The sequence below is a fragment of the Magallana gigas genome, chromosome 5 (genome assembly GCF_963853765.1).
Source record: "Magallana gigas chromosome 5, xbMagGiga1.1, whole genome shotgun sequence".
Lineage (NCBI taxonomy): Eukaryota > Metazoa > Mollusca > Bivalvia > Ostreida > Ostreidae > Magallana > Magallana gigas.
Window position 1 is genome coordinate 49,839,095 of NC_088857.1, and position 24,518 is coordinate 49,863,612.

Genomic DNA, 24,518 nt, shown 5'->3' on the forward strand with positions numbered 1-24,518 from the left:
GTTTGCCGTTTTTCACATTCGTCTGTTGGATTTGATTGTTGACTAAATGAGCACCATAAACAGTTTAGATTAGTCACAAAATTCACCTCATCTTTGATATACAACAAAAAATATTAAGACATACTTTATTTTTATTGTTTGATTTTTAAATCTAAATTTGATGTCAAAATTTGAATCACATGAACAAATGATACCATCACAGAATAATCATTCATTGCACTGAAATAGGTATATAACATAGAAGTACAATCTTATCCATGTATGGAAGTGGCTGTCATAAAACACACATACTAACATTCAATAAATTAAAAGAGTTGGGTATATCACAATACAAGTCCACTCTTCTGTATGTATAAAACTCATTAAGCACAAACAAACTAACATTCAATAAATTAAACAATATGAAAGAAAGGAATGTAAAATGATAAAAGTGGTCATTTTGTATTTGTCAAAAGACATAAATTTGATCACAGATTTTTGGGCTGTGACCTTGACCTGAGTATTATCTAATTTTAGTCCTGATATTTAGCTTGTAGCGGCCATCCTTTTAGCCTTGTATTCGGGGTAGGTTCGACAAGCTTTCTGCATCATGGTCAAGAAAGAGGGAACACCAGTCTAAAAATTAAACAACAATAAATTTGACCTTGTGCTCTTTCCATTTAAACAGAGTAATTCATAACTATGCACTCAATTTCTTATTATGTCATTCAAGATTGTCAAGCCTAAAGTTAAATTCCACCTTGTATTCTTCTCATTGAAACAGAGAAACTTGTATATAGGCACATCATTTTCTTATGATAATATCATTCAAGATTGTGAAGCTTGTATGTATAAATACTGATTCAGGCAAACTAATGGCATTTCTTTTTCTTTATCTATGCATTCACTGTAGGTTAAGGCAACTCTCAGCGATAGATCGAGTAAAAATTCCTCTGATCGATACGACGTCACAATAAGCAGCATGATGTCATATTTTAATCAGGAACATGTCAATTTTCACTTTATCTCTGGTTTAAATTATAAAAACTACAGTTGTAAAATTTCACTAGAAACTCTTCTAACTGAATATATCTTCGATTTCTCTGTATTACGTAACTATAATTATCATTGATGACGTCACATGCATGTTTAACAGAGAGGATCAATGTCAGGAGACAAATCGTCGGAATGCAGTGTAAACAATGCCAAAATTTGACTTATTTCATACTGATACACAAGATTTAGATGAATTTCAGTTTGGATATAATCAGGATAATACAGGTATTGATATTTTGTTTTATTACTGAGTGTTATAGGGTAAGCAGATAGAAATTTATGTGGCTTGGCCGGCCTTTCCTCTGTCAGTGTGTACAAAAAAGGCAAAAGTGTAACACTACCCTGAATATTATGAAAGTTGAATTTGGCAAATATCAAAACACATAACATAAACTACTTGAAAAGTGCTGCTAGAATCCTGTGCTTTGTTGTTGTAAATAAAAAATATGTAGTTTTTTCTATGATTTTGAAGAAGTCGAGGGGGTTTCCGATAAATAATAGCAATCATGCGCGGATCCAGAAATTTTTTCCAGGGGGGGTCCGAAGGATTATTGTGTTTGCCAGGGGGGGTCCGAGGCATATTTTCGCGATAATTTTACTATGTAAATTTAATAAATTTTCATTTTCCAGGGAGGGTCGGGACCCCCCCGACCCCCCCTCTAGATCCGCGCATGGCAATAGGTCCCCCTATTTACTTTATGCGATTAACAATAGGATTCTAGCAGCATTACTCATAAACATGAACTAATTGTCGATCGATTTATTGTATCATACATACAAATGAACTTCAGGGTAGTGTTACACTTTTTGACTTTTTTGATTTTGTAAAAAAGTTATCTATTTTTAACTGGCACGTAATACCATGGTACGGCAGCTTCAAAGATCGACTCGATTCCAAAGTAGAAAAATAATATCATGGCGAACACATTTACCGTGGTACTTGATATAAATATTCAGCACTGTTTTCATAAAAATAAACAATTTTTAAATTGATCATAATATCGACGGTCATAAAACTCAGAGTTGCCTTAACCTACCCACGCATTGTTTACAATTGTTAAGGTATAAGCACAAGAATACTTGCACGTACCTTAGCACCCCAGTTGATTAGCCAAGTGGGTATCATGCCTTTTGGATTGTCATAGTATCTCATAAATGCTGAAAAGAAATAAGCAAAATACATTTAAAAAACCAATGTATCAGATTGAAACTTTCAATAGATTTGAAAATATGAGTTGAATTACTCTTTTAAAGAATTATTATCAATTTTCCTTTCTTTTGTAACAATATTGAAGCATATAATTCTGGTCATTAAAATGGGGGAAAATCTTTTCCTGCCTTTTCTGTATCTAATAATTAAATTATAAGATGCAAAATTAAATTTCCTTAGGTGTGTAAACACTGACCTTTGGACCCCACTTTGCCGTCTGTGGTGAGGACACAGCTCTGCTTGTAATCGTCTACTCTGATCACTCCAGACTTCTCGGGGATTTCTGAACACTCCACACTTTTGGCCATCACTGCATACACCTTTTGTCCATTGTGTTCCAATTCCTTATATTCTCTCTTGTAAACATACTATGTTTTTAGTTAAGAATCATACATTAAAAACCAAGATAGCAGTAAAATAATTTTTCTTTGAAAATGTGAGCAGTAAGATATACGGTAAATGTATTTGAATTAGTTTACTTTGGTTTCATAATACAAGTATGTAAGGGCACCAGTTTGTGTGGATTTTGTAAAAGTAACATTTTCAAAGATATGTTTACTTGTGAAAATTGAACCAAAGCAAAGTATACATGTATTTTAAATTGCTGGTTAATCATCATTCTCTGAATAAAATGATATACATATTTCTGACAAAAGAATCTTCTTCTTATCTATTTAAAAAGTACTAGTTCTTTGATTTCTAAAAATGTTTAGCTGTTAGTCATAATGATTCATCTAATCAAAGGATACATCTCTATGTGACATTGGGAATGGATAGGCAACATCCCAATAAATGACTTTCATGCCGTTGGCTTCTCGTTCATACAATTCTACAAAGAAACAGATTTATTGTTAGTGTAAATAGAAGACAAGTATCCCACACCACTCTCAACAGCAAACTAATCCTACAGTAGAAGATCTTAGAAAAACATTATATTCCACTACATGAGTAATAATAAACATAATACATGTACTTATTCAAGTTCCTTATCAATTTATCTAAGGAATAAAATTGCTCATCTTGTAGTGGTTTTATAAGATTAATCAAAATTATTTCAATGCATTTAAACGTATAGAACTTTGGAGGTTTATCTATAGGAGAAAACAATAAACAAAGTGAAACCACAAATCTCAATCTGTCATATATTTTTAGGATTGTCTATTGATGCTGAGTGGTTACCTGAGACATAGCTGTCCCATTTCTTCCTGTACTCCAGGTCCAGGTAGACTTCAGAACATACATCAGGTGGACAGTCATCTAGGGTCCCATACACTTTGTACTCATACAGTCCTGACGTCTGCAGAGCAAATACAGGATTACAAACCAATGAAATAGGATTGGTGGTAATGATCTACATGTTTACTTCTCTTTTGATGGCAGTTGCAGCAAAACAATCAAAACTAATACATGTACTCCATTCACATCCTTTTAATCACCAACTACTGTGACATACAAATTGTCACGCCCTCTTCAATTCTAAAACCCATGCATGGCTGTCTAAATTTCTACACAGGAAATTAAGGTCCACTTTAGAATTTGTTGTTTAAAAAATAATTGTCCTTTTCAAAAAATGCTTTTACTTAGGCAATTTTTCATTTCTTCAGTTAAGTTTCATTTGTTTTATTAATAATGAAAAGGCGTAACTGACATCAACTGAAATTTGTCTTACATAAGATTCCCCGTTGTATTTAAGGTGGCAATTGTCATTTTCAGAGAAAGAAGTCACTCAAACAAGAATTCTTAGAATGTACTTTAAAACATTTATCTAAGTTTTTAAAATCAGTGATTAAGCATCTGGTTGAATGAAAATGCCCCAAAAACCATTTTTCATGTTTGTTTTTATTACAGTTGAGTCAGCCGAGTGTGTCGTTTGCAGTGCTATTGTGCATTACAGTGTGACCTATGTAACAGATGACAGCATAGAACCTGCAACAGTGGTAATTATTTTAATCAATTACTGGCATAAAATCCTATATATCAGTGTACCATGTAAATAAGATAAATTAATCATAAAGCATGACTTTTGAAATCAGAATGTTTTATTTTTACAGGTATTACACAGGAAGAATACAGACGGCTGCAGTACGAGGAAAACTTTGACTGGCATTGCGTGAATAGCAGTAGACAACAGACAAATGAGGTATTAGTCTTTGATACAGTGGTAAACAATATAAGTGTTATAAAACTTAAAATCATATCTTATAAACATACATTTAATGTTTAGTGCTTGTTCAATGTTCTGCTTTGTGTTCTTATAACCATCTTCAGACACCATTTGCTTATTCATGAATGTTATGTTTATGAATGGCTTATTTATCATTTAATTCATCATTATGATAAGGATTCTCTTATTTACATATCAACAGAGAAGGAGACTTTTTACTTATTAAATGTACAAAACTACAACTAGAAATAAAAAAAAATCATAATTACCCTGAAAGGGAAAAACTTTGTAAGAAATGCTATCTTTTTTCGCATTGTTTATTTCTTCATTATTCTATGATAAACTATAAAACTTACGATTAGGTTAAAAATGTCTGAAAATAATAAATAATATCTCTGGCCAAAACGACTAATGGTGAAACGATGAACAGCCAAAGGCCAAACCTGCTATGGTCCGAACATATATTGAGCTGTACTAGTGAAGGACCAAAATGACAGAAATCATTTCACTTCAATAACTGCATAATACATGTAACCAATGGTTACTAAACATGGTGAATATAAGAAAATCATGTCTAATTCTTTTTTTTATAGATCTACCACAATACAATATATTCTATGCACTAGGGCTATGTAGCGACTAGCTATTAGCTCACTGGTAGGATTTTGCCTGTTTCTCATTTATTTACAAGAAATTGATAAAATTGCCGACTCCTGTGGAAAATTGATTGACAAACTGTTATTTACAAGCATCTGTTAATCAGTGTCTGATCAAGAAGTCCAAAAAGCACAGAAGCGGTTATTTGATGAATACACTTATCCAATATCATTTGATTTATATAATTAAATTATTAAATATTTCAATTAAATTAATACCTCGTTATAAAGTCTGTATATTTTGACTCCGTGGCTCTCCGTGAAAAATTCCCATCCTTCGACATCAGGGGTGTCAAATTCTCGGACGACGCTTTCAAACTCGAGATCGTTAAATACATTCAAAGTCATTTTTGATGACTAAATAAATCAAAAACCACTCAACAGGCCAGTAAATAACTTTACAATATGGAATATGTATTGATGATTTGATCTCTTTAGAATTTGGCCTTCTGTGTTTCAGCATGTGTCTGTTTACTTCCGGTAATCTAGCAACGTAAACAAATAAAACCCAGCATGGTTGGAAGTCGGGAAAACGAACTAGAGACGCGTTACGACATGCAACGACGGTCGAGTGGCGACAAGTGTTACTGTATCGACTTTCACCCATATTATTCAATATTTTAATATGATTCTATCAAAAGTAATTCTTTAATTACCCAGACAGAGTATTGCAACTTTAAACATTTCTAAGGGCATGTCATATTTTACGCAAATCAACATCAGTCAGTGCAGAAAAAACGACTTTTTTTTAAAGAACACCTTATATTTGACAATCTAGTATTGTGAAACCTGCTAAAATCAAAAACACATTTAACAGAGTCGATAAGTCTTTGAAGATCCGTCAAATTGATGCAATTTCATAAATCAAGGAAATTGATAATATATTTGATATTTTGTTGAATGTCAATTAATTATGTTTGTATGCTTTTCGTTGTTATGAGTAGACTAGCTATTATCATGCCTACATGTACTTTATTGCACATTGAAAAACTGTAACACCATTACCCCCATAAATTAGGTACATTTTTAAAAAACACAGTTTTCACGTAAGTGCCGACAGTTTTTCCTTTGATTTTTAAAAAATACTTTCACAAATGAAAAAAACGTTTGGCCTAATACCCCCCCCCCCTTCCGCCACTACGTGTTTGTATTATACTATCCCACATTGTTGTGTTCCTTGATTCTTTTACAACTGTTTCAAGAAACTCGGTTGGACAAATGTACACCCTTTTAGATAATGATTGGCTCTCTTGCACCAATTTTCAAGCAGCCTAATTTACGTCATTTACAATGTATGCCGTAAACATAGTCACTGTGGAGTTTTCAGTTTTCTCATTTAATTTACTCAAATTAATGAGCATTACTTATTTTAGTCTGAAGTCAAAAATGATTTGTCATCTTCTCATTAAAATAAGTAAAAGGACTGTTTTCAGCTAATTAATATATATATATATATAGATAGATAGATAGATAGATAGATAGGTCGAAGAACTATTATAAGCAAGATCAGTACTAGTCTAACTTTAAAAAATGTAAATCATCGTTTATGATTAAAAAAAATTGAAATGAAAAGAAAAGAAAATATATACATGTAGATATAATATATATCTCTTTCTATATAAAAAAAAAACCCTCTCTCTCTCCCCCCCCCCACTCTCTCTCTCTCTCTCTCCAAACTGCAGTGCGTATATATACGTTGATATGTTACTGAGAGCCCAGTGAGAGGAATGTTAAGTGTGACCGAAATTAGTCTCTTCAAATACATTTTGGGGTTAACTACTAATTAAAGTAAAGCTAAACGTAAGACGATCGATTCTAAATGCAATATATAGTAAAACATTATGTTCATTGTAAGCATTTACTTACAATAATGAAGGTGCACTAAGCTCATGCATCCAGTATAGTTTGAACAACACACCAAAAGCAATATGCATGTACTTGCATTTCTTCTTTATCTATGTTTTCCATCTTCGCTAGCAACAGGTTTACGATCGTGAACACTTGGCTGGTGAGGGTGGTGTTTTCCCTGTTTGTTTGTTGGTTTTTTTTTTTGGTTTTTTTTAATTCACTGCGCATCCAACAGGTAGCAGCAAGTTATGTCCCTTGAACAGAAGCGTCGTAAGACATACTCTACCTAACCATACATATTCGGGTGAGCTAAATAGGAAAGGTCACATGGTAACAGGCTAGGGGTCAATGTACAACCAGCGAATAACATTACAACAAAGAAATCGGCGACAGAAGCCATGTCAAAGTAAGATATTAATGTCTTGTTTGTTTACTTGCCGCACTATTTATAGAGATGGAAATCGATATATAGCTATAATCTCTCTATGCTGCTTCAATACAAACTTGGACACACGTTCATATCTCTTATAGTATACTATACATTCATGTTCTTTATGTAAATACACAAAAAACACTTGTACATTCCGTGTTAAGTAACGTGTGCATTCAGATAGTCATGCAATTTTGCTTCAAGGTTATCTAAATAGCCTATTTAACTCAGCTCTGTGTATTTGAGAAAGCCGGGGTAGGGATTATTGGCATGTTATGTTATGTTCTTATTAAAATTTGAAACATGTATGCATTGATTAAAAACGATGTTTGGGTTTTTTATATTGGCTTTGGATAAACACTTATCTGGCCAATTAAAAACTAAACATCAAGAATTACTGAATCAGTGAAGTCCAGAGAGAGAAAGAGAGAGAGAGAGAGAGAGAGAGAGAGAGACAGAGTTAATGTTAATTGTATCGGAAGTAAATAACAGTACTTTTTTCTTCGTATAATATTTCCAAATCGACTGATCTTAACAAAATATTTTTTAAGTAGTTTGAAGTTTGAATATTGTTGTATTTTAAGAAAAAATGCATTTCTTGATTGATTATAATATAGAGACAAAATTGATTTAAACTCGTATGTTCATAAGTTTGCTTTTATCAATATTTCACAAGAAATAGAGGAGAAATTACTTGATCTAAGTATCTTTATAATGCCAAAATTTCAAGAACGCTTAAAAACCAAAATTCTTAATTTTTTGTTTAGTATAAGTTTTTTGTTGAGTTAAATCCTCCTCATTTTTTCTCTTTAAGGAACCTTAGTCAGGAAAATAGTGGTTTAGACAGGAACTGCAGAATTCAACGCCGAGATGACGCTACTGAAAATGCGTCTTTGTTGCGTCATCCAAAGACACAAAACAGTTTGGACAATCTGACAGAAAAAGAATACGAGGATGTCAAATGTGGAGATATCTGTGCGGACTTTCAATGCACAAGAACTGCTCTCCTTAGTTATTTCTTATCGTTGTTTCCAATCGTAAGAACCTTACGTCATTATGATGTCAAGAACGATCTCCTCAAAGACGCAATCAGCGGTTTATCCACCGCCTGTCTCCATTTTCCTCAGGGTATGGCATTCGGAATACTCTCCTCTCTTGCTCCTAAATACGGACTTTTCACTTCGTTTTACCCCGTTGTTTTGTACGTTATTTTCGGTACATGCCCGTTTGTATCGATCGGTACCAACGCTGTGATTGCTTTGTTCACGGCAAATCTCGTGGAGAGTCACGTGACGATGCCACCATCCCACACAGGGGGCACAAACAGTACTAACGACAGCATGACGTTCGTACAAGTGAACGATGTAGACTTTGTGGAGGCCAAAGCGGCTCTCGCTGCAGGTTCATCCTTCATAGTCGGTGTTTTACTTCTGGTTTTGGGATTACTAAGACTTGGATTTATATCATCATATATGTCTACCCCATTTGTAAGTTCATTCACGACCACTGCAGCCATCCATATTATCACTAGCCAAATACCAAAGGCAATCGGTGTTCATATACCATTAATCAGTGGCCCAGGGAAACTAGTCATTACCTATATTGAAATTTTTAAAAATATCACCACTGTTAACGTAGGTTCAGTAGTAACGTCCATTATTTGCATCATTGTCTTGATTTTTGTAAAAGATTTTATAAACGAAAAGTTTAAATCAAAATTGTATATGCCTATTCCCATCGAATTAATTCTTGTGATTTGCGGAACTGTTGTGTCATACTTTGGACAGTTTAACCCCACGTTTGACATTCCTGTTGTAGGAAGTATAGAAGCTGGACTCTCTCCTCCATCGTTACCGAGACTCAAACCCGGTATTATAGGAGATTCTGTCGTAATTGCTATTATTGTGTTTGTTCTCACCATCTCCATGGCAAAAGTCTGCGAGACAAAAAATACCATCAATACGAACCAAGAACTAGTGGCCTACGGTATGACCAATCTAGGTGGTTCTTTTTTTCGATGCTTTCCATCCTGCGTTGCACCACCTCGTACTATTTTGCTGAAAACCATGGAAGCAAAGTCCACTCTCAATGGAATCTTTTCTGCTGTCATTATTTTGCTCATTCTATTGTTCCTTGGAGAATATTTTCAATACCTACCTCTACCTATTTTGTCCATCATGATCATAATGGCAATCAAGAACCTCCTCTTACAGTTTCGACAATTACCAAGGCTGTGGAAACTTAACAAATATGATTTTACCGTCTGGATAGCTACACTTCTTAGTGGTGTGTTCATCGACTTTCCATATGCTTTGTATTGTGGCGTAGGTTTAAGTATATTCCTTGTCGTATATCAAAGTCAGAGAGGGAAATTTGGGCTGCTTGGAAAATTGAAGAATGAGGACTTATACGTGGAGGAATCACAACAAACAACTTCATATCCGAACGTGAAAATTTTCAAGATGGAATCATCACTTTATTTTGCTACAGCCGAATCATTCCGAGAAAATTTGTATAGACTAACTTGGGATCCCAGAGGGATGGGGAAGGACCCAGAAGAAGTAACGGTGACAGTCAACAAAGCCCCTGCCCGTGACGGCCAACAAACCGGAGATCTAGAGTGTGAGCGTATGGAAACAAAGTATGTTATTATCGATTGTTCGTCATTCAACTACATGGACCTAACAGGGATGTCGGCTCTTTCTGCAGTTGTCAAGGAATACAGACTCATTGGAATCGAGGTTCTACTAGTGAGATGTACAAACAGCCTCTTGGCCCTGATGAAAAGATCAGAACTTTTGGAAACGGTGGGAAAGGAACATGTCTTTCCTGACATCGTCGATGCCATCACTGTAACAGCTTCAGATAATTACTAGTAGTTATGTATATCTTATTTAGAAGTACGTGGCCTGTTTTTTAGCGTTTACAATGAACAATACAAGGTTCTGTTTCCTTTTAGTTTAAGAAAGCTAAATTTACAACAAATACCCATCATATCTACCTGTAAAATTTAGATTTGTATATTTTTTATCTTCATACAGAACTTTTCTTCCGAAGGGAATCAATATAGTCTAACAATGCAAATAAGCGCATCTAGCTTCTTAAGTTTCTTAATACCATAAGCTTCAACTTTTATCAAGCAACCTCATTTGGTGCAGTAAAGTAGAAAATCCATCACAATTCCGTTGGTTTTTATTTTCATTTCTTTAGTCATTTGAGGTATTATACTTTTTTGGAGAAGTTTTTGATATCAACTGCAACTGTTCTCTTGATTTATTTTAAGATACAGAAAATCCATGCCATCGATCATTTTAAATTTAATAAGTTTCATTTTGCGAAAAATCGGCACACGTAGTTACCTACTAAGCAAATAATGGTGCAGATATCTCTAAGTAGCGGCTGTCAGAAAATAAATATTTCTCCTAACCGGCACCAACTATACACAAGACCGTATTATGTATATGTAATTTGTTACCATGTCGGCACGAGTATCAGGATGGCCAAAGCGAATCTTGCAGCCTCGAGATCTTCAACTTTAATTCGTCGGTGTTAAAAGATTGCACAGAATGGGATCTTTAATCGACCGTTGCTAGAGCTAGTTAAATACATATGTGTAATTTTCTTGGTTTTTTATTTTATCAAAACAACTGGCAATACAAATTAAATGTACACACAAGTCATCCAATTTTAAATATTGTTGAAAATTTGCACTTGATATTTTATTAAAGAACCTTGTAACTATGCATAAAGAAAACAAAAAGACAATTTTTATGTTTTTTAATAATTCATCTCTCTCTCTCTCTCTCTTTCTCTCTCTCTCTGTCTCTCTCTCTCTCTCTCTACTTCTATTTGTGTGTCTCTCTCCCTCCAACATATTTTGCTAATTTTGTGCAGCATTTTTTATGTCGTATTAAGTTAAATACAACGGTTTGTAATCTCTAAAAGGAGACCTGCACATGCCACACTTAAAATTCATCATACCAATACACTCCAAGCAGAAGGCATGACCACACGGCAAAACATTTGATGGTGGCCGATCCATGCATATTGAACATTCAATGGTATCATGGTCAACCTAAACAAAACAATTAATGTCAATCTTAATCTGAAGTTTTGTAGCGGAATATACCAAAAAGTGAGGCTCATTTATCCTTGCAAGGAAAAACAAACTAGACGTTTCTTACCCTTTTAATTTTAACAGGTATTGTGCACTTGTCGTTTCCATGTTCGTTTTCGGCATAGCATTCATACAAACCAGCATCAGCAAGATCAGTATCATAGATTACCAATTTGGAGGCTCCATCGATATACTGCATTATAGTTTTTCTACTTCTCACTACAGGTTCTCCATCTTTGAACCATGCGACTTGTTTTGGCATTGGAAATCCTCTTACTTTGATCGCCATCTCTATGGCTGTACCATTTTTAATATTTACCGTTTGCGGAACGTTTTCAAATGAAGGCAGCTCAGCTGTAAAAAAAAAGTCTTAGAATCTCAATTAAAACATTAACATATGACTAGTATCATGGTATTACATTATTTGTACAAGCCCAGTTCAACCATTGACTTCGCATGTTGCAAAGAAACAGTTTAGAAAATGTATGGGATATGTTCCTTTTTCCCCACATTAGTACAATTTGTCATCTTACCGTCACTGACGCTGACGTGAAAATCTACAGATTCTTCTTTTAATTTATGAGGGTCAGTTCCCGATTTAGCCAAACAGGTATAGTCTCCTTCATCTTTCTTTGTTGTACCATCAATTCTTAACGAAGCCTTTCCGTTCACAAACTTGATTGCTATTTTGTTTTTGGCGCTGCTTAAAATCTTGCCTTGGTGAAGCCACGACACTACTTCCGCATTATTGACGACTGCCTCTGTATATAATTCGTCTCCGGAATGCACGGTAACATCATTAGGTTTTATTGTAAACACAGGTTTCACTAAAATTCACAAACAGTTATACATTAACCAGATACTCTCTGTTGACACCGTACTTAGTATTCAATTATAAAACGTGAAAAAGGGAGATAATAAAAGTAAAATATACAACCGTGATGCACATAAATGAAGAATGATTCTTTGATTTCCTTTTTATTTCTTCCATACTTCTCTGCTACACAAGTATATTCACCGTCGTCTTGAAGTCTAGCATTACTCAATGTGAGCTCAGCTTTTTGGTTGGACTCGTCAAACTGTTGGCGGAATGTCGAGGATATCCGGATTACCTGGTCCTTTCCTTTGCACCAATAAACATTGCTTGCGTTTCTTACATTAGCAAAAACAGACACCGCTTTACCAACATCAACAGAAACATTCTGTGGGGGTGTTATGAAAGTAAGCTCTGCAAAAAAATTTTTACAGTCTAATGAAAGTATCAACAGTTTACTGTGAAATCATTAACTTTTGTGGACTCAATTTTCGTGGAATTATTGGGTACCTCTCATCCTCAAACTAACATTCTCCACGAATTAATAAATTATGGTGATTAAGTCATATTTTCTGTTGTAGGCAAAATAGAATACACGAAACTACGTCCCCACAAACCCGTAAAAATAAAGCAATCCACGAAAATTGGCCCCCTCGACTTTGAATGATTCCATAGAAGTCTCATTAATAAATATAGTCTTTTTTATTCATTTCATTCGAAACTATTATTTCCGTTCTGAGAGAAAAACGCCCATCACAGATTTTTTTAAAAATTCATCACAGAAGACACCAAAGTGCAATAAAGAAGGAAAAACAATTTTTGAAACTGTCAATACAAAGCCTATAAAACGTATTTGGTCATAGTGTAAGTCAGTCAGCTGAATTCAAAATTCACTGTTAGGGATTTTCAAAAACACCTACTAAAAATTGTAGGCCTTCTAGAATAAAATACATTTGTATTATCATAGTTTACCTATACTTACATAACGTTTATAAATAAATAATAAAACTCTGTGGTGTTTAACAATCAGAATACAGTATCGTGATTTTAAGCGAATTAATACTTACTTGAAGAAAAATTTGATGCCCTATCCAAATAGCATCTTTTGTTACCTACAAATATTCAGATTAAATTAGATAAGATAAAAATTTTAAACTACTTTAAATGCACTTTATATTGGAAAGTTAGTCTTCATCATTCAAATCTTTAAGACTGTTATATTATGAATTTTGTTTTCATGGTTGCATTGAAACATTTTTTAATGTTTTCTTTTCATCGTGCAGTGTGATCAAAAATTTATTTGAGTCTATATCGAGCAGCCAATATATTTTGGATTCTGTATAAAAAAGTATTACCACTCCTCTTCAATGAATGCAGTTGTACATGCTTTGTGGTCCTCATACTGGCTGAAGTATTGACTTATTATTCCTTAAATCGTACTGATAATTTCCATATTTAGAATTTCATTGTGAATTGCCTTGTAGATGTTTAAGAAAATTTTCTATTGTTTTGTTATTTTGAATTTATCTACAGTTTTTCTCTTAATTAAAGTTACTTTGCCTTTAAATCCCTTGTATGTTATATATGCATCTCACTCTACTCTGTTACATAAATGTAACTAGGAAAGGTTCTTGATAAGTCATTAAGTCATCTCTTTTTTTAGCAGACTTTATTGATTTATTCTATTTCTGCAGTTTAGAGTAGCTGAATTTATTTGGTGGGAATTTTGAGAATACAATGCACATGACCCAAAGCTTCAATCGAATTAGGATGTTTATACATGTACATACATATTTATTGGATGAAACGTTACTTTATAAATGTAAATTTGAAAGTGATGATTTGAGAAGAGTTTTAACGGTATCAAAATAAAAATTGTTTCGGAAAGAACTTAATGGATTACCGGTATACCTATAATTTTATTTCAAACAAGTTGGATTTGTAAACTACATGTATTTAAGGCTAGTTGGGCTGTATATTTGTTATCAAGATTGGATCCAAGCATGCAGATATGGCATAATTGAAAAAAAAAGTTATTCAGTTACAAACTTTGTCATAGTTTAAAATGACACCAGAATTCGAAAACACAATAGAACAGTATATTGAAATTTTCTGAAAATCTTTTTTGTACATGTACAATGTTTCTTGCTATATCATATAATATATAATTCATATAGAAACACCTAATGTTAACATCTTGGCTTCCTGTTTGACAGAGATAAGTAAGTGATTAGGAGCTTACAACAAAAGGTGGTGAGCAGAAGAATAAAGAAGAGCATCAGCGTGAAAACCGCCATACAGATGGTTATGTAGAAGGACCAGCCTATCTGTGGACCACGCGGTAGATGAGTCACTCCATGGGCAAATGTAATCACTGTCGAAGTCTCTAATATAACTAAAACAGAAGCAATGTAAACGATCATCCTTTTTTTTTACTCTGGATTTCTTTTTATAACAAATAAGTATAATAGTCATAATCATGTAATGTGTTTAATATACTCCTGGCAAATATTCATATTGTTTACAAGACAAATAAAACTAAACTTCATTTTTTTTTTCAATATTACACTTACACTGAAGAAACGTTCCTGTGACATTGATTCTTGCTAATATCTTTGTCTTTCTATCAGTCCCACAGCATTTACTTATTGACGTCACACAGAACATCATACAGATGAATACCAAGGCACAGGCGCTGATCAACAAATAACGGGTGCCCAACAAGGGGTCTAAAATATAGTTGTTCAAGTAAAAAAATCCTTAAGGAGGCTCGGTGATCAACATATTATCAGATTCACCTTATATTTTAAAAATGATTTGTTGAGATATTTAAGAAATGAATTCCATATTTATTAGTTTTATACGATATAAAATGGTTTGGGGCAGTTTACGCTTTATAAACCGCGAAGCGGTTTATAAAAAAGCGTAAACTGTTCCAAACTATTTTATATCGTATAAAACTAATAAATAAGGAATTCATTTCTTATAATTCAATTTTTTTGCTATCAATTGTTGATAAAAACAGTCATTTGATCTATAAAATGACATCAAATTGTACAAAATGCAAACATAACGTCAGGCGGATTGTTACGTTTTTGACGTTAGTCTTACTATGACGTAGGCAACATTCTTCATACGATATAAAATAAATTTTTCAACCAATCAGAAAGCATGTTACAACCAGAATTAAATTATAAACTTTTATTAAATAACGAAAAATATGATTTCTTTTAACTTCAAAATTTAAATGTTTTCCCCATATTGTTACTTAGACTTCTTTCTTTTAAGGACAATCTTATAGTCTAAACAGAACCACAGCCAGAGAGAGAGAGAGAGAGAGAGAGAGAGAGAGAGAGAGAGAGAGAGAGAGAGAGAGAGAGAGAGAGAGAGAGAGAGAGAGAGAGTATCTATTAACATCATATAACAACAGGTCTTCATGGTTCACAAGCATTATAAGAGGAAGTAATTAGTTGAATAAAACAGTTTAAATGGGTCTTCTTACCTGTAAAAATTGAATTAAAAACTTCCGTATGGTTTTTTGCTTATTCAGATTGAGCAATAATACAAAATTATTATGATCTTAGCAAGGCACTGCCCATTGCATTCTTTTTTTGGTTATGATAGATTACATGGATGAAAATATAATAAACAACTCAATCCATAAAGTATTTCATGATTATACACATTATAAAATGTAAAACCTGTTGGGGTGGAAGAAAGAAATTGAGCTAGTTGATATGCCAAACACTTGCAAACAATCTTTCTTACAGAAATAAGAGTTGTATATCATATGTTTTTAAATGCATTTATACATAACTCCAACCTCACACCATCACCCCTAGCTTAGGTTTAAGTTTGCAACTTGGGCTTCCTTACTTATCTTTACTATGCTGTTTAATATATTGTAATGAAAAAAACCTTTGGAATAATTCAATTGACAGTAGAAAACATCTCTATTTGTCAGGACTAGTTATCTCATATAGAACCGAGTCTAGTGGAAGAATGTTGAACTTATAAATTAAAAACATCAACTTGGATCAGTATTCTAATAGATATAAAAGGAAGTACTAAAATGATAATGTTTACCTTCAATTGTTTGAAGCTGAGACGTAACATCTTGGCAAGTGCTTGTGTTGTCAACACAATACTTAAATACCCCGAAGTGGTAACCATCTGCATCCACCCAATATTCCGTAAATAAAGCACCGATGAGACAAGAAAACTTGATAATATAAACCACAACCAAAGAGCTGAGTAACCGTTGCCGCTTCTCCATACTCGGAAATGTAGGTTTTGCCATGCAGTTTTGTTATACCTCTAATCTTCATATTTTTTTTATCTAGTAAACTCGTAAAAGGAAGATTTTTTTTTTCAAATCGGTTAAGTTTTTTTTTACCTTTCAATACCTTTAAATGAGCTTTTATAATGAATGCAATACTATCCTGGTTAGATATTACAATATTCTATAGGTCTCGGGCTGACTAACATTTTTCATTTTAATTGTTAGACCATAATTAATCACCTAATTGTCTACGTTCTTTTCCTTTCTTTCCCATTACTACAAAGAGTACACGGCGGGTGTGACCAGTCAGCCGAAGATATTTACTTCTCCATGGCACCTAATCTTACCTCTAATTTTTTTTTGAAGTCTGTGTTTGCTCTGCTCCTGTTTTGTAATTTGCCTTTGTGCTTTTGATTTTGAACACTGTTATCACCACATGTCGTATAACTGCTCTTGAGAAGTCTTGTTATTATACTACGAACAGAAAACTACACTTCTTGATTACAGCATACAAGTGTATGTGCCATAAGTTATCACAATATCCACACTTACATGTAGCTGATTAAGTTGCTTGTCTGACATCATTTAATATTATAGACTTTTGCTATGGTACAATTATGACTGTTCCAAGAATTATGATGTTAATTTTAAGATTCCAACGTTGATAAAAAAAAATACTCGAACTACTTGCCTCTTGTGTTTAACAATTTTGTTGCATCAGTGTAGGCACACGCCATTTCACGCACTCGGTTTTCTTGCTTATTTCTGCGTTGGGTTTTTTTTATCAGGCTTTGGGCCAAACATGCCTGCCAATGCCTTTTATACAACATTGCTTGTTACTTTGACCAAAGACCAACCATATATAGCGAATATTTTTTGATTTGATTTGAAGTTATTTTATTATGCAAATATATATTTACATAAACTGATTAGTCAGCAGGCAATGCCTATGTAAGCGTTCTCCACAGGGTGCACGGTAATACATATAATGTGCAAGATATAAATGACAAATTAATTAATACACTTATTAATAGAATAGTATGATGAAGCATAAAAATATATGCAAAAAAATATAATATTCAGATGGGCTAAAAAAGAAGGTTGGCAAAACCCGGTTTGTGGAAAAAAGAAAGAGAATTTTTTTTTTAAACCTATTAGTACAGTTATGGCATAAGTATACTAGTTTTGTGTACATGTATTAGATATATATAGTTATAGTTAAGATAAATATATTAAGCTAAATCTCTTAGATTTTACAATGTAGTTATGAACTAATTTCAATAGTACAGTATTTTCATCATATGATATGTCATCATCTCAAAATAACTAAAAATATAAAGTTACTGGTTTTTGTAAATCTAACATTGATATTTTATGTAACTGAATCCATTATATGGCCCTGAAAATTTAGAATAATATCAAGTTGGTTTATTTCCCATCTTTCTCTGTCAATAGCAATTCCAAGACAATATGGCACCGGTTTTGTGCTTCTTAGTAAAAAAGACATGCGTATTTATTGAAACAACATATTATAAAGCTGATATTGTTCGAATTTGATATAGAACGAGTTTTTCTAACATAATATAGTATATTTCCGCCTAGCATTCAGTGAAACAAACATATATTTACGTAGACAGTATGGTCAAAGAACCTTAGAAGTGTTTTGTTCTGTCGAGGACCAACACTTTTTTGTTATATTATTTGAATAAAGAGATACAAAAAAACTTTACAGCCGCTATGTTGCCGTCTGTGACTTGCCTTTCACCGCTTTTATCATCCACTTATGCACATAATGCAGTAATTTTTTTTTTCAATGAGGGTTCGTCTAGACTTATACCAAGCATCATATTTTACCTACTTTGCAGTCATTAAATCTATGCATTTTCAAAGGCAATAAATCCTTATTTTTTTAGTAGCTCATTGTAAAACCGCATGTTTTACTATTTCTTTTTACAAAAGATTTGAATAATGCACAAAGTGACATAACTCGCATATAATACAGATATAAACATCATAAGCTGGCTTAAGATAATCGATTACTTTGCCATGGACCACGAGAGGCTTTTACAGCAAAGGGTAGATAATTCATATTGTTCTACCGCAGCGTCCACTAGAGTATATACATGTAAAAGTAGTAGTAACCAACCATTCAATGCGCATGATATCGTACCAGATCGTTTGCAATTGACGATCTGCTAGTTAAGCCAAAAAGACAAATCCGTTACATGTATTTGATTGGCCACATTATGTCAGTCTCGCAGAGTACGGCCGAAATAGCACTAAAAACTTTTGAAGTTATAAGCAACTCGGTATGCTATGCATGCAGGGTAAATTTTAACGAGTTTGAATGCGTTTAATTCATAGATAAATACTGCAAAATTTGATTGAAAAGACCATTTGGTAATGAACAGCAAATGTAAAAAGTTTACAAGGAAGACAACGACGATGACACACAACGGACTTTGATTGGACGGTAAACAATGACAGGATTAATATTCTAGTAGGCATATACATTATTACAAATTCAACTATGTGCGCTCTCTAGAAGGGGCCCGACTGTTCCACATCCATTTGTTTACCCCTCAATAACTCCAATCAGAACTTGTGTACACGAAATAGGCTCTTGATCATCCTAAACAAGCAAAACATTGTAAACAGTATTAAGGAAGTAATGATAAAAATCAATCCAGATTTACTTATACCCCAACCATTTTATTCACTTTAAGTTATTGCCTTAGATTTTAAAAATCAACGAAACAATGCAACACTGACAAACAATAATAAATTTAGGGCGTTGACCATTTTAAAACATGTACACAATATATTTTGGTATTCTAAGTTTTTTAAAAATAGTATTCTTGCTTCCAATCAAGACTCTTTATGTTTATAAAGATTTTTGAATTTGTCTGACTTCCAGGTATTAGTATGATAATTTTATGTTCAAAAAGCAAGAAAGTTGGAATGCTTAGATTGAGAATACATTCTTTCCTTACCTTTGTAACTTTTACGGGTATCTTGCACCGGTTGTTTCCATGTGCATTTTCAGCATAACATTCGTACATGCCTGAGTCAGCTTGAACTGTATCATGGATTAGAAGTCTACAGTCTCCCTCCATATACTGCATTATTACACTTCTACTTCTCTCGATAACTTTCCCATCTTTGAACCAACAAACGTTCTTGGGTTTTGGATATCCACAAACGTTGATCGCTATTTCCAGAGTTAAACCACTTTTGATATTCAGGGAATTTGGGACATTATTAAATGAAGGCAGTTCAGCTGAAAACAGATGTTTGAAAAAAGTTTTAGATTAATTACTTAATACATGAAAATTCTGACAGTGTTAATACTATAAGCCAGTTTGAGTTGATATTAGAAAAAAAAGAATACAATTCCATGTTTGTTAATTTACACTGATTTCGTTCCAAATGAGTTATATGTCAAACAGGGTGCAACAATAATCTAACGACCTGGATTAATTTGACTCTCATAATGAAAAAATAAACGCATGCAAACTTGAAATAATTTACAATCTTTAGGTCGTGTACTACCTCTCTTTGTAATTGGTAAAAATCATAATGTAGATTTTATTCAACTATACCTGGATTTTAAAAAATTACAGTGCTTCTTACAAGTGCACCGCTACATCCAACCCAACTTGCATCACTGACGCTTTACAAAATGCTGTCGGTTTACACAACCTCATTTCACATGGTTTGCATTTAAAATTTATGTCAAGATCTCGTTTTCTTTTTTCTTTCTTCATTAAATTATAAAAATTGTTTAATTACCGTCAATAACTCGGACATGACAATAAACAGATTCCTCCTTCGCTTTGATGGGGTCAATTCCTGACTTAGCCAAGCAGGTATAGTCTCCTTCATCATTCTTTGTTACGCAGTCGATTTTTAACGATGCCTTTTCATTTACAAACTTGAGGGTGATTTTATTTTTGGAGTTTATCAAAATCTGGTCTTCATGAAACCACGAGATTGCCTCCGCGTTTTTGACATTTGCCTCTAGATTTAAAGTCTCTCCAACATGCACGGTGAGATCCTTTGGTTTTGTGTAGAACACTGGTTTTACTGGAAGACATAGACAAAATATGACACTATGTAATGAATACACATCAGATTATTATATACATGTAATGACGAATACGGCATGAGAGAGAGAGAGAGAGAGAGAGAGAGAGAGAGAGAGAGAGAGAGAGAGAGAGAGAAAAATGAGAGATGATTACCGCGGTGCACATATATAAAGAACGATTCTCTGATTTCTTTTCTATTCTTTCCATATTTCTCTGCTACACAAGTATACTCCCCGTTGTCTTCAAGTCTAGCATTTTTCAAGGTAAGTTCAGCTTTATGAGAATTATTAAAACGTTCTTCAAAAGACGTGGATATCCGAACCACGGGGTCTCTACCTTGGCACCAATAAACGCGGTTTGCATTTCTTACGTAAGCAACAATAGAGACTGTGTTGCCAGCGTCGACAGAAACACTCTGCGGAGGGGTTTGAAAATTTAGTTTTGTTCCTGCAAAATGTTAATATTTGAAATCAAAATCCGTTTTTAAAAAAAAATTATTATGTAATCCAAAATACATACAGAATACACAATTAATTCTATTATAAGCAGATAACCCAGCCAACTATCAATTTTCAAAAAACAGCAAACAGGACTGTCAAAGATATTCAAGGTACCTCACTACACCTACACTCATACTTTTTAAAACACTACGTCACAAGATGGCGATTTAAATGTTTTTTAAACTGTTAATATCGTTCGATTAAGTTGTATATCGTCTTAGGTCTTGGGCTTCTGAACCGCAGATCATGAGTTCGAATCCGCCAGGAGCTTTTATTCATGTTAACTGACTTTAATTTTTGAAAATGTAATTTTTCATCCAAAATTGCACATTTGTTTGCCTATAAGACTTAAATACTTCTTATCCATTATGATATCTATCATAATCAAGTAATTATCTGCGGATTTGTGAAAATATTTCACGGTGCAGTGAGCCATCTGAATTTTTTTTTCTATCAGAAGCTTCGGAGTCAATGTTTAATAGAAATTAATTAGAAGACACAAGTTAGATTCAAGAAGTAAACTGTTTTTGCAGCACTGTTCGTTTCAATACGATTAGACCCATCGATCTTTGCCTAACATATCCGAAGAGCCAAGGTGAGGCCTTCGTGATTGATGGGGCTGTATTTTCTCTGTTACAATTTCAATCAGTTTGTGTACTCACCAGAAGAATCAACAACTGTAGTTAAACAGGAATTTCTATTGCCTGCAATTGTTATGCATAGGTTTTTTTAAAAAAATTTCATAACATCATAGTGAGCCATGTTGTTGGTACTATGTTTGCATTACATGATTGTATCGTATGACTTTTTTCATTGTTTTTTGTAATGTTGTTACAATAAAAAACAGAAAAGGGGGAGTAAGAGACATAGAAACACAAAACGACGGACATACACGACAGATACTTACAATATAAGGTGTTGTGGAGAAGTACGAATAGAAACAAAAACGTGAAACACATCGTTGAAGATGCTATGTAGAACGACCAGCTAAGTTGAGAGACTCGTAAGAGGTCGTGATCAGTAACTCCAAGAACAAATGTAAACACTGTGCAAGCCTCTAGTAAAACTGGAAAACAAAGCCAATGGTTATTTGGAGTGCGTTTGTTTTCTTTATAAATATAACAATTAACACACATAAGATATGTGAATATACATTTCAGGATTTAATAGGAATTAAGGGGTTTAGGATAGCAATGTTCTACAATACATATCATTCAGTTTGCTTCACTCAGATTCAAATATATCTAATATATGGACGAGAGAGTATACATACATTGGAAAAATGCTCCGGTCACATTGACCCTGGCATGCATTTTCTTTTTCTTCAGCCAATCGCTGCATTCAGAGCATAAACTCACACAAAACACCAGACAGACAAAGACTAGTATACAGGCGATGATCAAAGAATATTTGGTGACCAAGATATGATCTGAAAGTACAAAAAGGTAGTAAAAGTACTCCAAAGATTGAGGTTAAATATGATAAAACATTGGAAAACAAAGGAAACCAATGACTTAAAGGTTTATCAAAATGCACTGCAGCAAAAAAAACATTGACTGAAATTAGTCTACGTATTTAAATAAATTTTTATTTACTGATAAAAAGTTTGATTTCTCATAATCCTACTAACCGGTTCTATGAATAAATGAACCTGTAATCTTTTTGAAAATCCACAAAAGCATGAACAGCAACTTTTGTGTCATACGAGTGAAAGAATTTTACAAAGATAACAAGTGACATAGTCACATTTTTTTTAGATGAAATAATTATTTTAACAAACTTTAAACGTTTGCGCCGTGACTAACCTATGGAAGATAAACCGCAGAACATGCAATTATTTTAACTTATTTCGATCCACGTTTTATTTTTTTCAAATCTAATTTGGTGTGTTTTTTAAGTGAACAACATCAACAGGCATATCAAAATGCTAGGGCTGTTAACCCGACACAAACATCATTTTTGTCTGGACTAAGGCTGCGCTCTGCCATTGGATAAAATGTTGTTCCATTCCACAACATATTTTTATACTCGTAAGATAAATACTTGTATGGTGGGTTTTGAATTCATTCTAACTGCTTAAATCTTTGGAATTTCAACACAAAAGTATTCAAACTGCTTAAACCTTTGGTATTTCAACACGTGAAATGATGTCCATAAACTACAATTTAATTTAATTTTACCTTATATTGTAAATTAAGTAAAAACCTACTTTCATTTTCGATTAACCAACCAGAAATGGCAAAAATGAGAATAAGGTGGTGGACACGGCTTGACGGATCAAAGTCAGTAGGAATTTGCATCAAGGTATATTTTTGCAATGAAATGATATTGAATGATTACATAAAAAGTGAATACTGGTAATTTTTCGGGAACCGAAAATACGTTTAAACATATTAATGTGAAAAGTGTTAATTCCCGCCCTTGCGCGTTATATAATCTTGTAAAAGTTTCAAGATTAGCGATTTTATTTTCGGGTTGTTCTTTCCGTTTCAAAAACGACGCTACTTTCCTGAGTGAGAAGTTTTCTTCATATCAACTAAATGATTTTGAAAGTAAAAATATAAAATTATTTTTACGGGTTAGTATTTAAAATATACGCTTTTGTTTATAAAAAAAAATAATTTTACTCGAAGGAACAACTTGTATACAGTTTCAAATCATTTAAAATGTATTTATAATTATATGCCAAGAAAATACTTTATAGATTGTGTAAACTTTTTTGCATTGTCATAGTATACCTTCAATAGTTTGAAGCTGAATTGTGACATCCAGACAAGTACTTGTGTTGTCGACACAGTACTTATAAAGCCCGAAGTGAAAATCATCTGTTTCCACCCAGTAGTCCGTCAACAACGCATATAGGAGACACGAAATCTTCAGAGGATACATAACAATCAGAAAGCATAGAAACTGTCGTTCCTTTTTCATGTTTAGAAACTTCCCTCTTTTTCGGCTTGAAAATTGTCTATACTTTCGGTTCAAACTGGTCGGCGTCTTCTTCTTTTTTTGATGATTGAAGGTCTATAAATATTGTGTGTTAACTTCCCGAATACACAACAAAAGACAGGCTTTGAAATATCATTGCATGTTTTGGAACTTTAAATCTTTAGAACATACGTGCAGTCGAAAAATCTTACAGCTTAATAAAAAAAAATACAACATGCATTTTGCGATACATTACAGGCACTAATGTATCTTTACTCCGATCATACATACAATGGTTAAGAATTGTTTCATTTTCGTCACTTGATGGCTTTATTATTCTGACCAAATGTCAGAATTGAATTGTTTAAAGCTGCGATGTTACATTTTGGCAAGTGCTTATCTTGTCAACACAAAATTTATATAACTTTAAGTGGTAACCATCTTCATCT

General features: G+C 33.3%; 3 protein-coding genes across 9 annotated transcripts; 1 reads left to right on the forward strand and 2 right to left on the reverse strand.

Annotated features, from left to right (window-relative positions):
- Positions 1-119: 119 nt before the first annotated feature.
- LOC105330097 (phosphatidylcholine transfer protein) lies at positions 120-5,542 on the reverse strand. Its single transcript, XM_011431674.4, has 6 exons — positions 5,285-5,542; positions 3,425-3,542; positions 2,995-3,074; positions 2,442-2,613; positions 2,126-2,193; positions 120-615 (listed from the first exon to the last, which is right to left on the reverse strand). Exons 1-6 carry the CDS (start codon positions 5,411-5,413, stop codon positions 526-528), a joined length of 657 nt encoding a protein of 218 aa, XP_011429976.1. The 5' UTR covers positions 5,414-5,542; the 3' UTR covers positions 120-525.
- A 1,636-nt stretch (positions 5,543-7,178) lies between these two features.
- LOC105330096 (prestin) lies at positions 7,179-11,085 on the forward strand. Of its 3 annotated transcripts, XM_034458177.2 has the most exons (3): positions 7,179-7,319; positions 8,158-8,830; positions 9,162-9,304. In XM_034458177.2, exons 1-3 carry the CDS (start codon positions 7,312-7,314, stop codon positions 9,168-9,170), a joined length of 690 nt encoding a protein of 229 aa, XP_034314068.1. In that variant the 5' UTR covers positions 7,179-7,311; the 3' UTR covers positions 9,171-9,304. The 3 variants fall into 3 exon arrangements, with proteins under 3 accessions (XP_034314068.1, XP_019923571.2, XP_034314063.1); XM_020068012.3 differs by having other exon boundaries at positions 8,158-11,085; XM_034458172.2 differs by lacking the exon at positions 7,179-7,319 and having other exon boundaries at positions 8,696-8,830; positions 9,162-11,082.
- Positions 11,086-11,236: 151 nt separating this feature from the next.
- Positions 11,237-24,206, reverse strand: LOC105330098 (peroxidasin homolog). 5 transcript variants are annotated; one of them, XM_066086137.1, is made up of 15 exons: positions 23,883-24,203; positions 22,418-22,573; positions 22,052-22,210; positions 21,807-21,848; positions 20,798-21,091; positions 20,349-20,642; positions 19,550-19,836; positions 16,361-19,188; positions 14,848-15,003; positions 14,517-14,669; positions 13,342-13,386; positions 12,398-12,688; positions 11,994-12,287; positions 11,528-11,814; positions 11,237-11,418 (listed from the first exon to the last, which is right to left on the reverse strand). In XM_066086137.1, the coding sequence occupies exons 8-15, from the start codon at positions 16,572-16,574 to the stop codon at positions 11,254-11,256; spliced, it is 1,605 nt and encodes a 534-aa protein (XP_065942209.1). In that variant the 5' UTR covers positions 16,575-19,188; positions 19,550-19,836; positions 20,349-20,642; positions 20,798-21,091; positions 21,807-21,848; positions 22,052-22,210; positions 22,418-22,573; positions 23,883-24,203; the 3' UTR covers positions 11,237-11,253. The 5 variants fall into 5 exon arrangements, with proteins under 5 accessions (XP_065942209.1, XP_065942210.1, XP_065942211.1 ...); XM_066086138.1 differs by lacking the exon at positions 21,807-21,848; XM_066086139.1 differs by lacking the exon at positions 16,361-19,188 and having other exon boundaries at positions 23,883-24,200.
- Between the last annotated feature and the right edge of the window lie 312 nt (positions 24,207-24,518).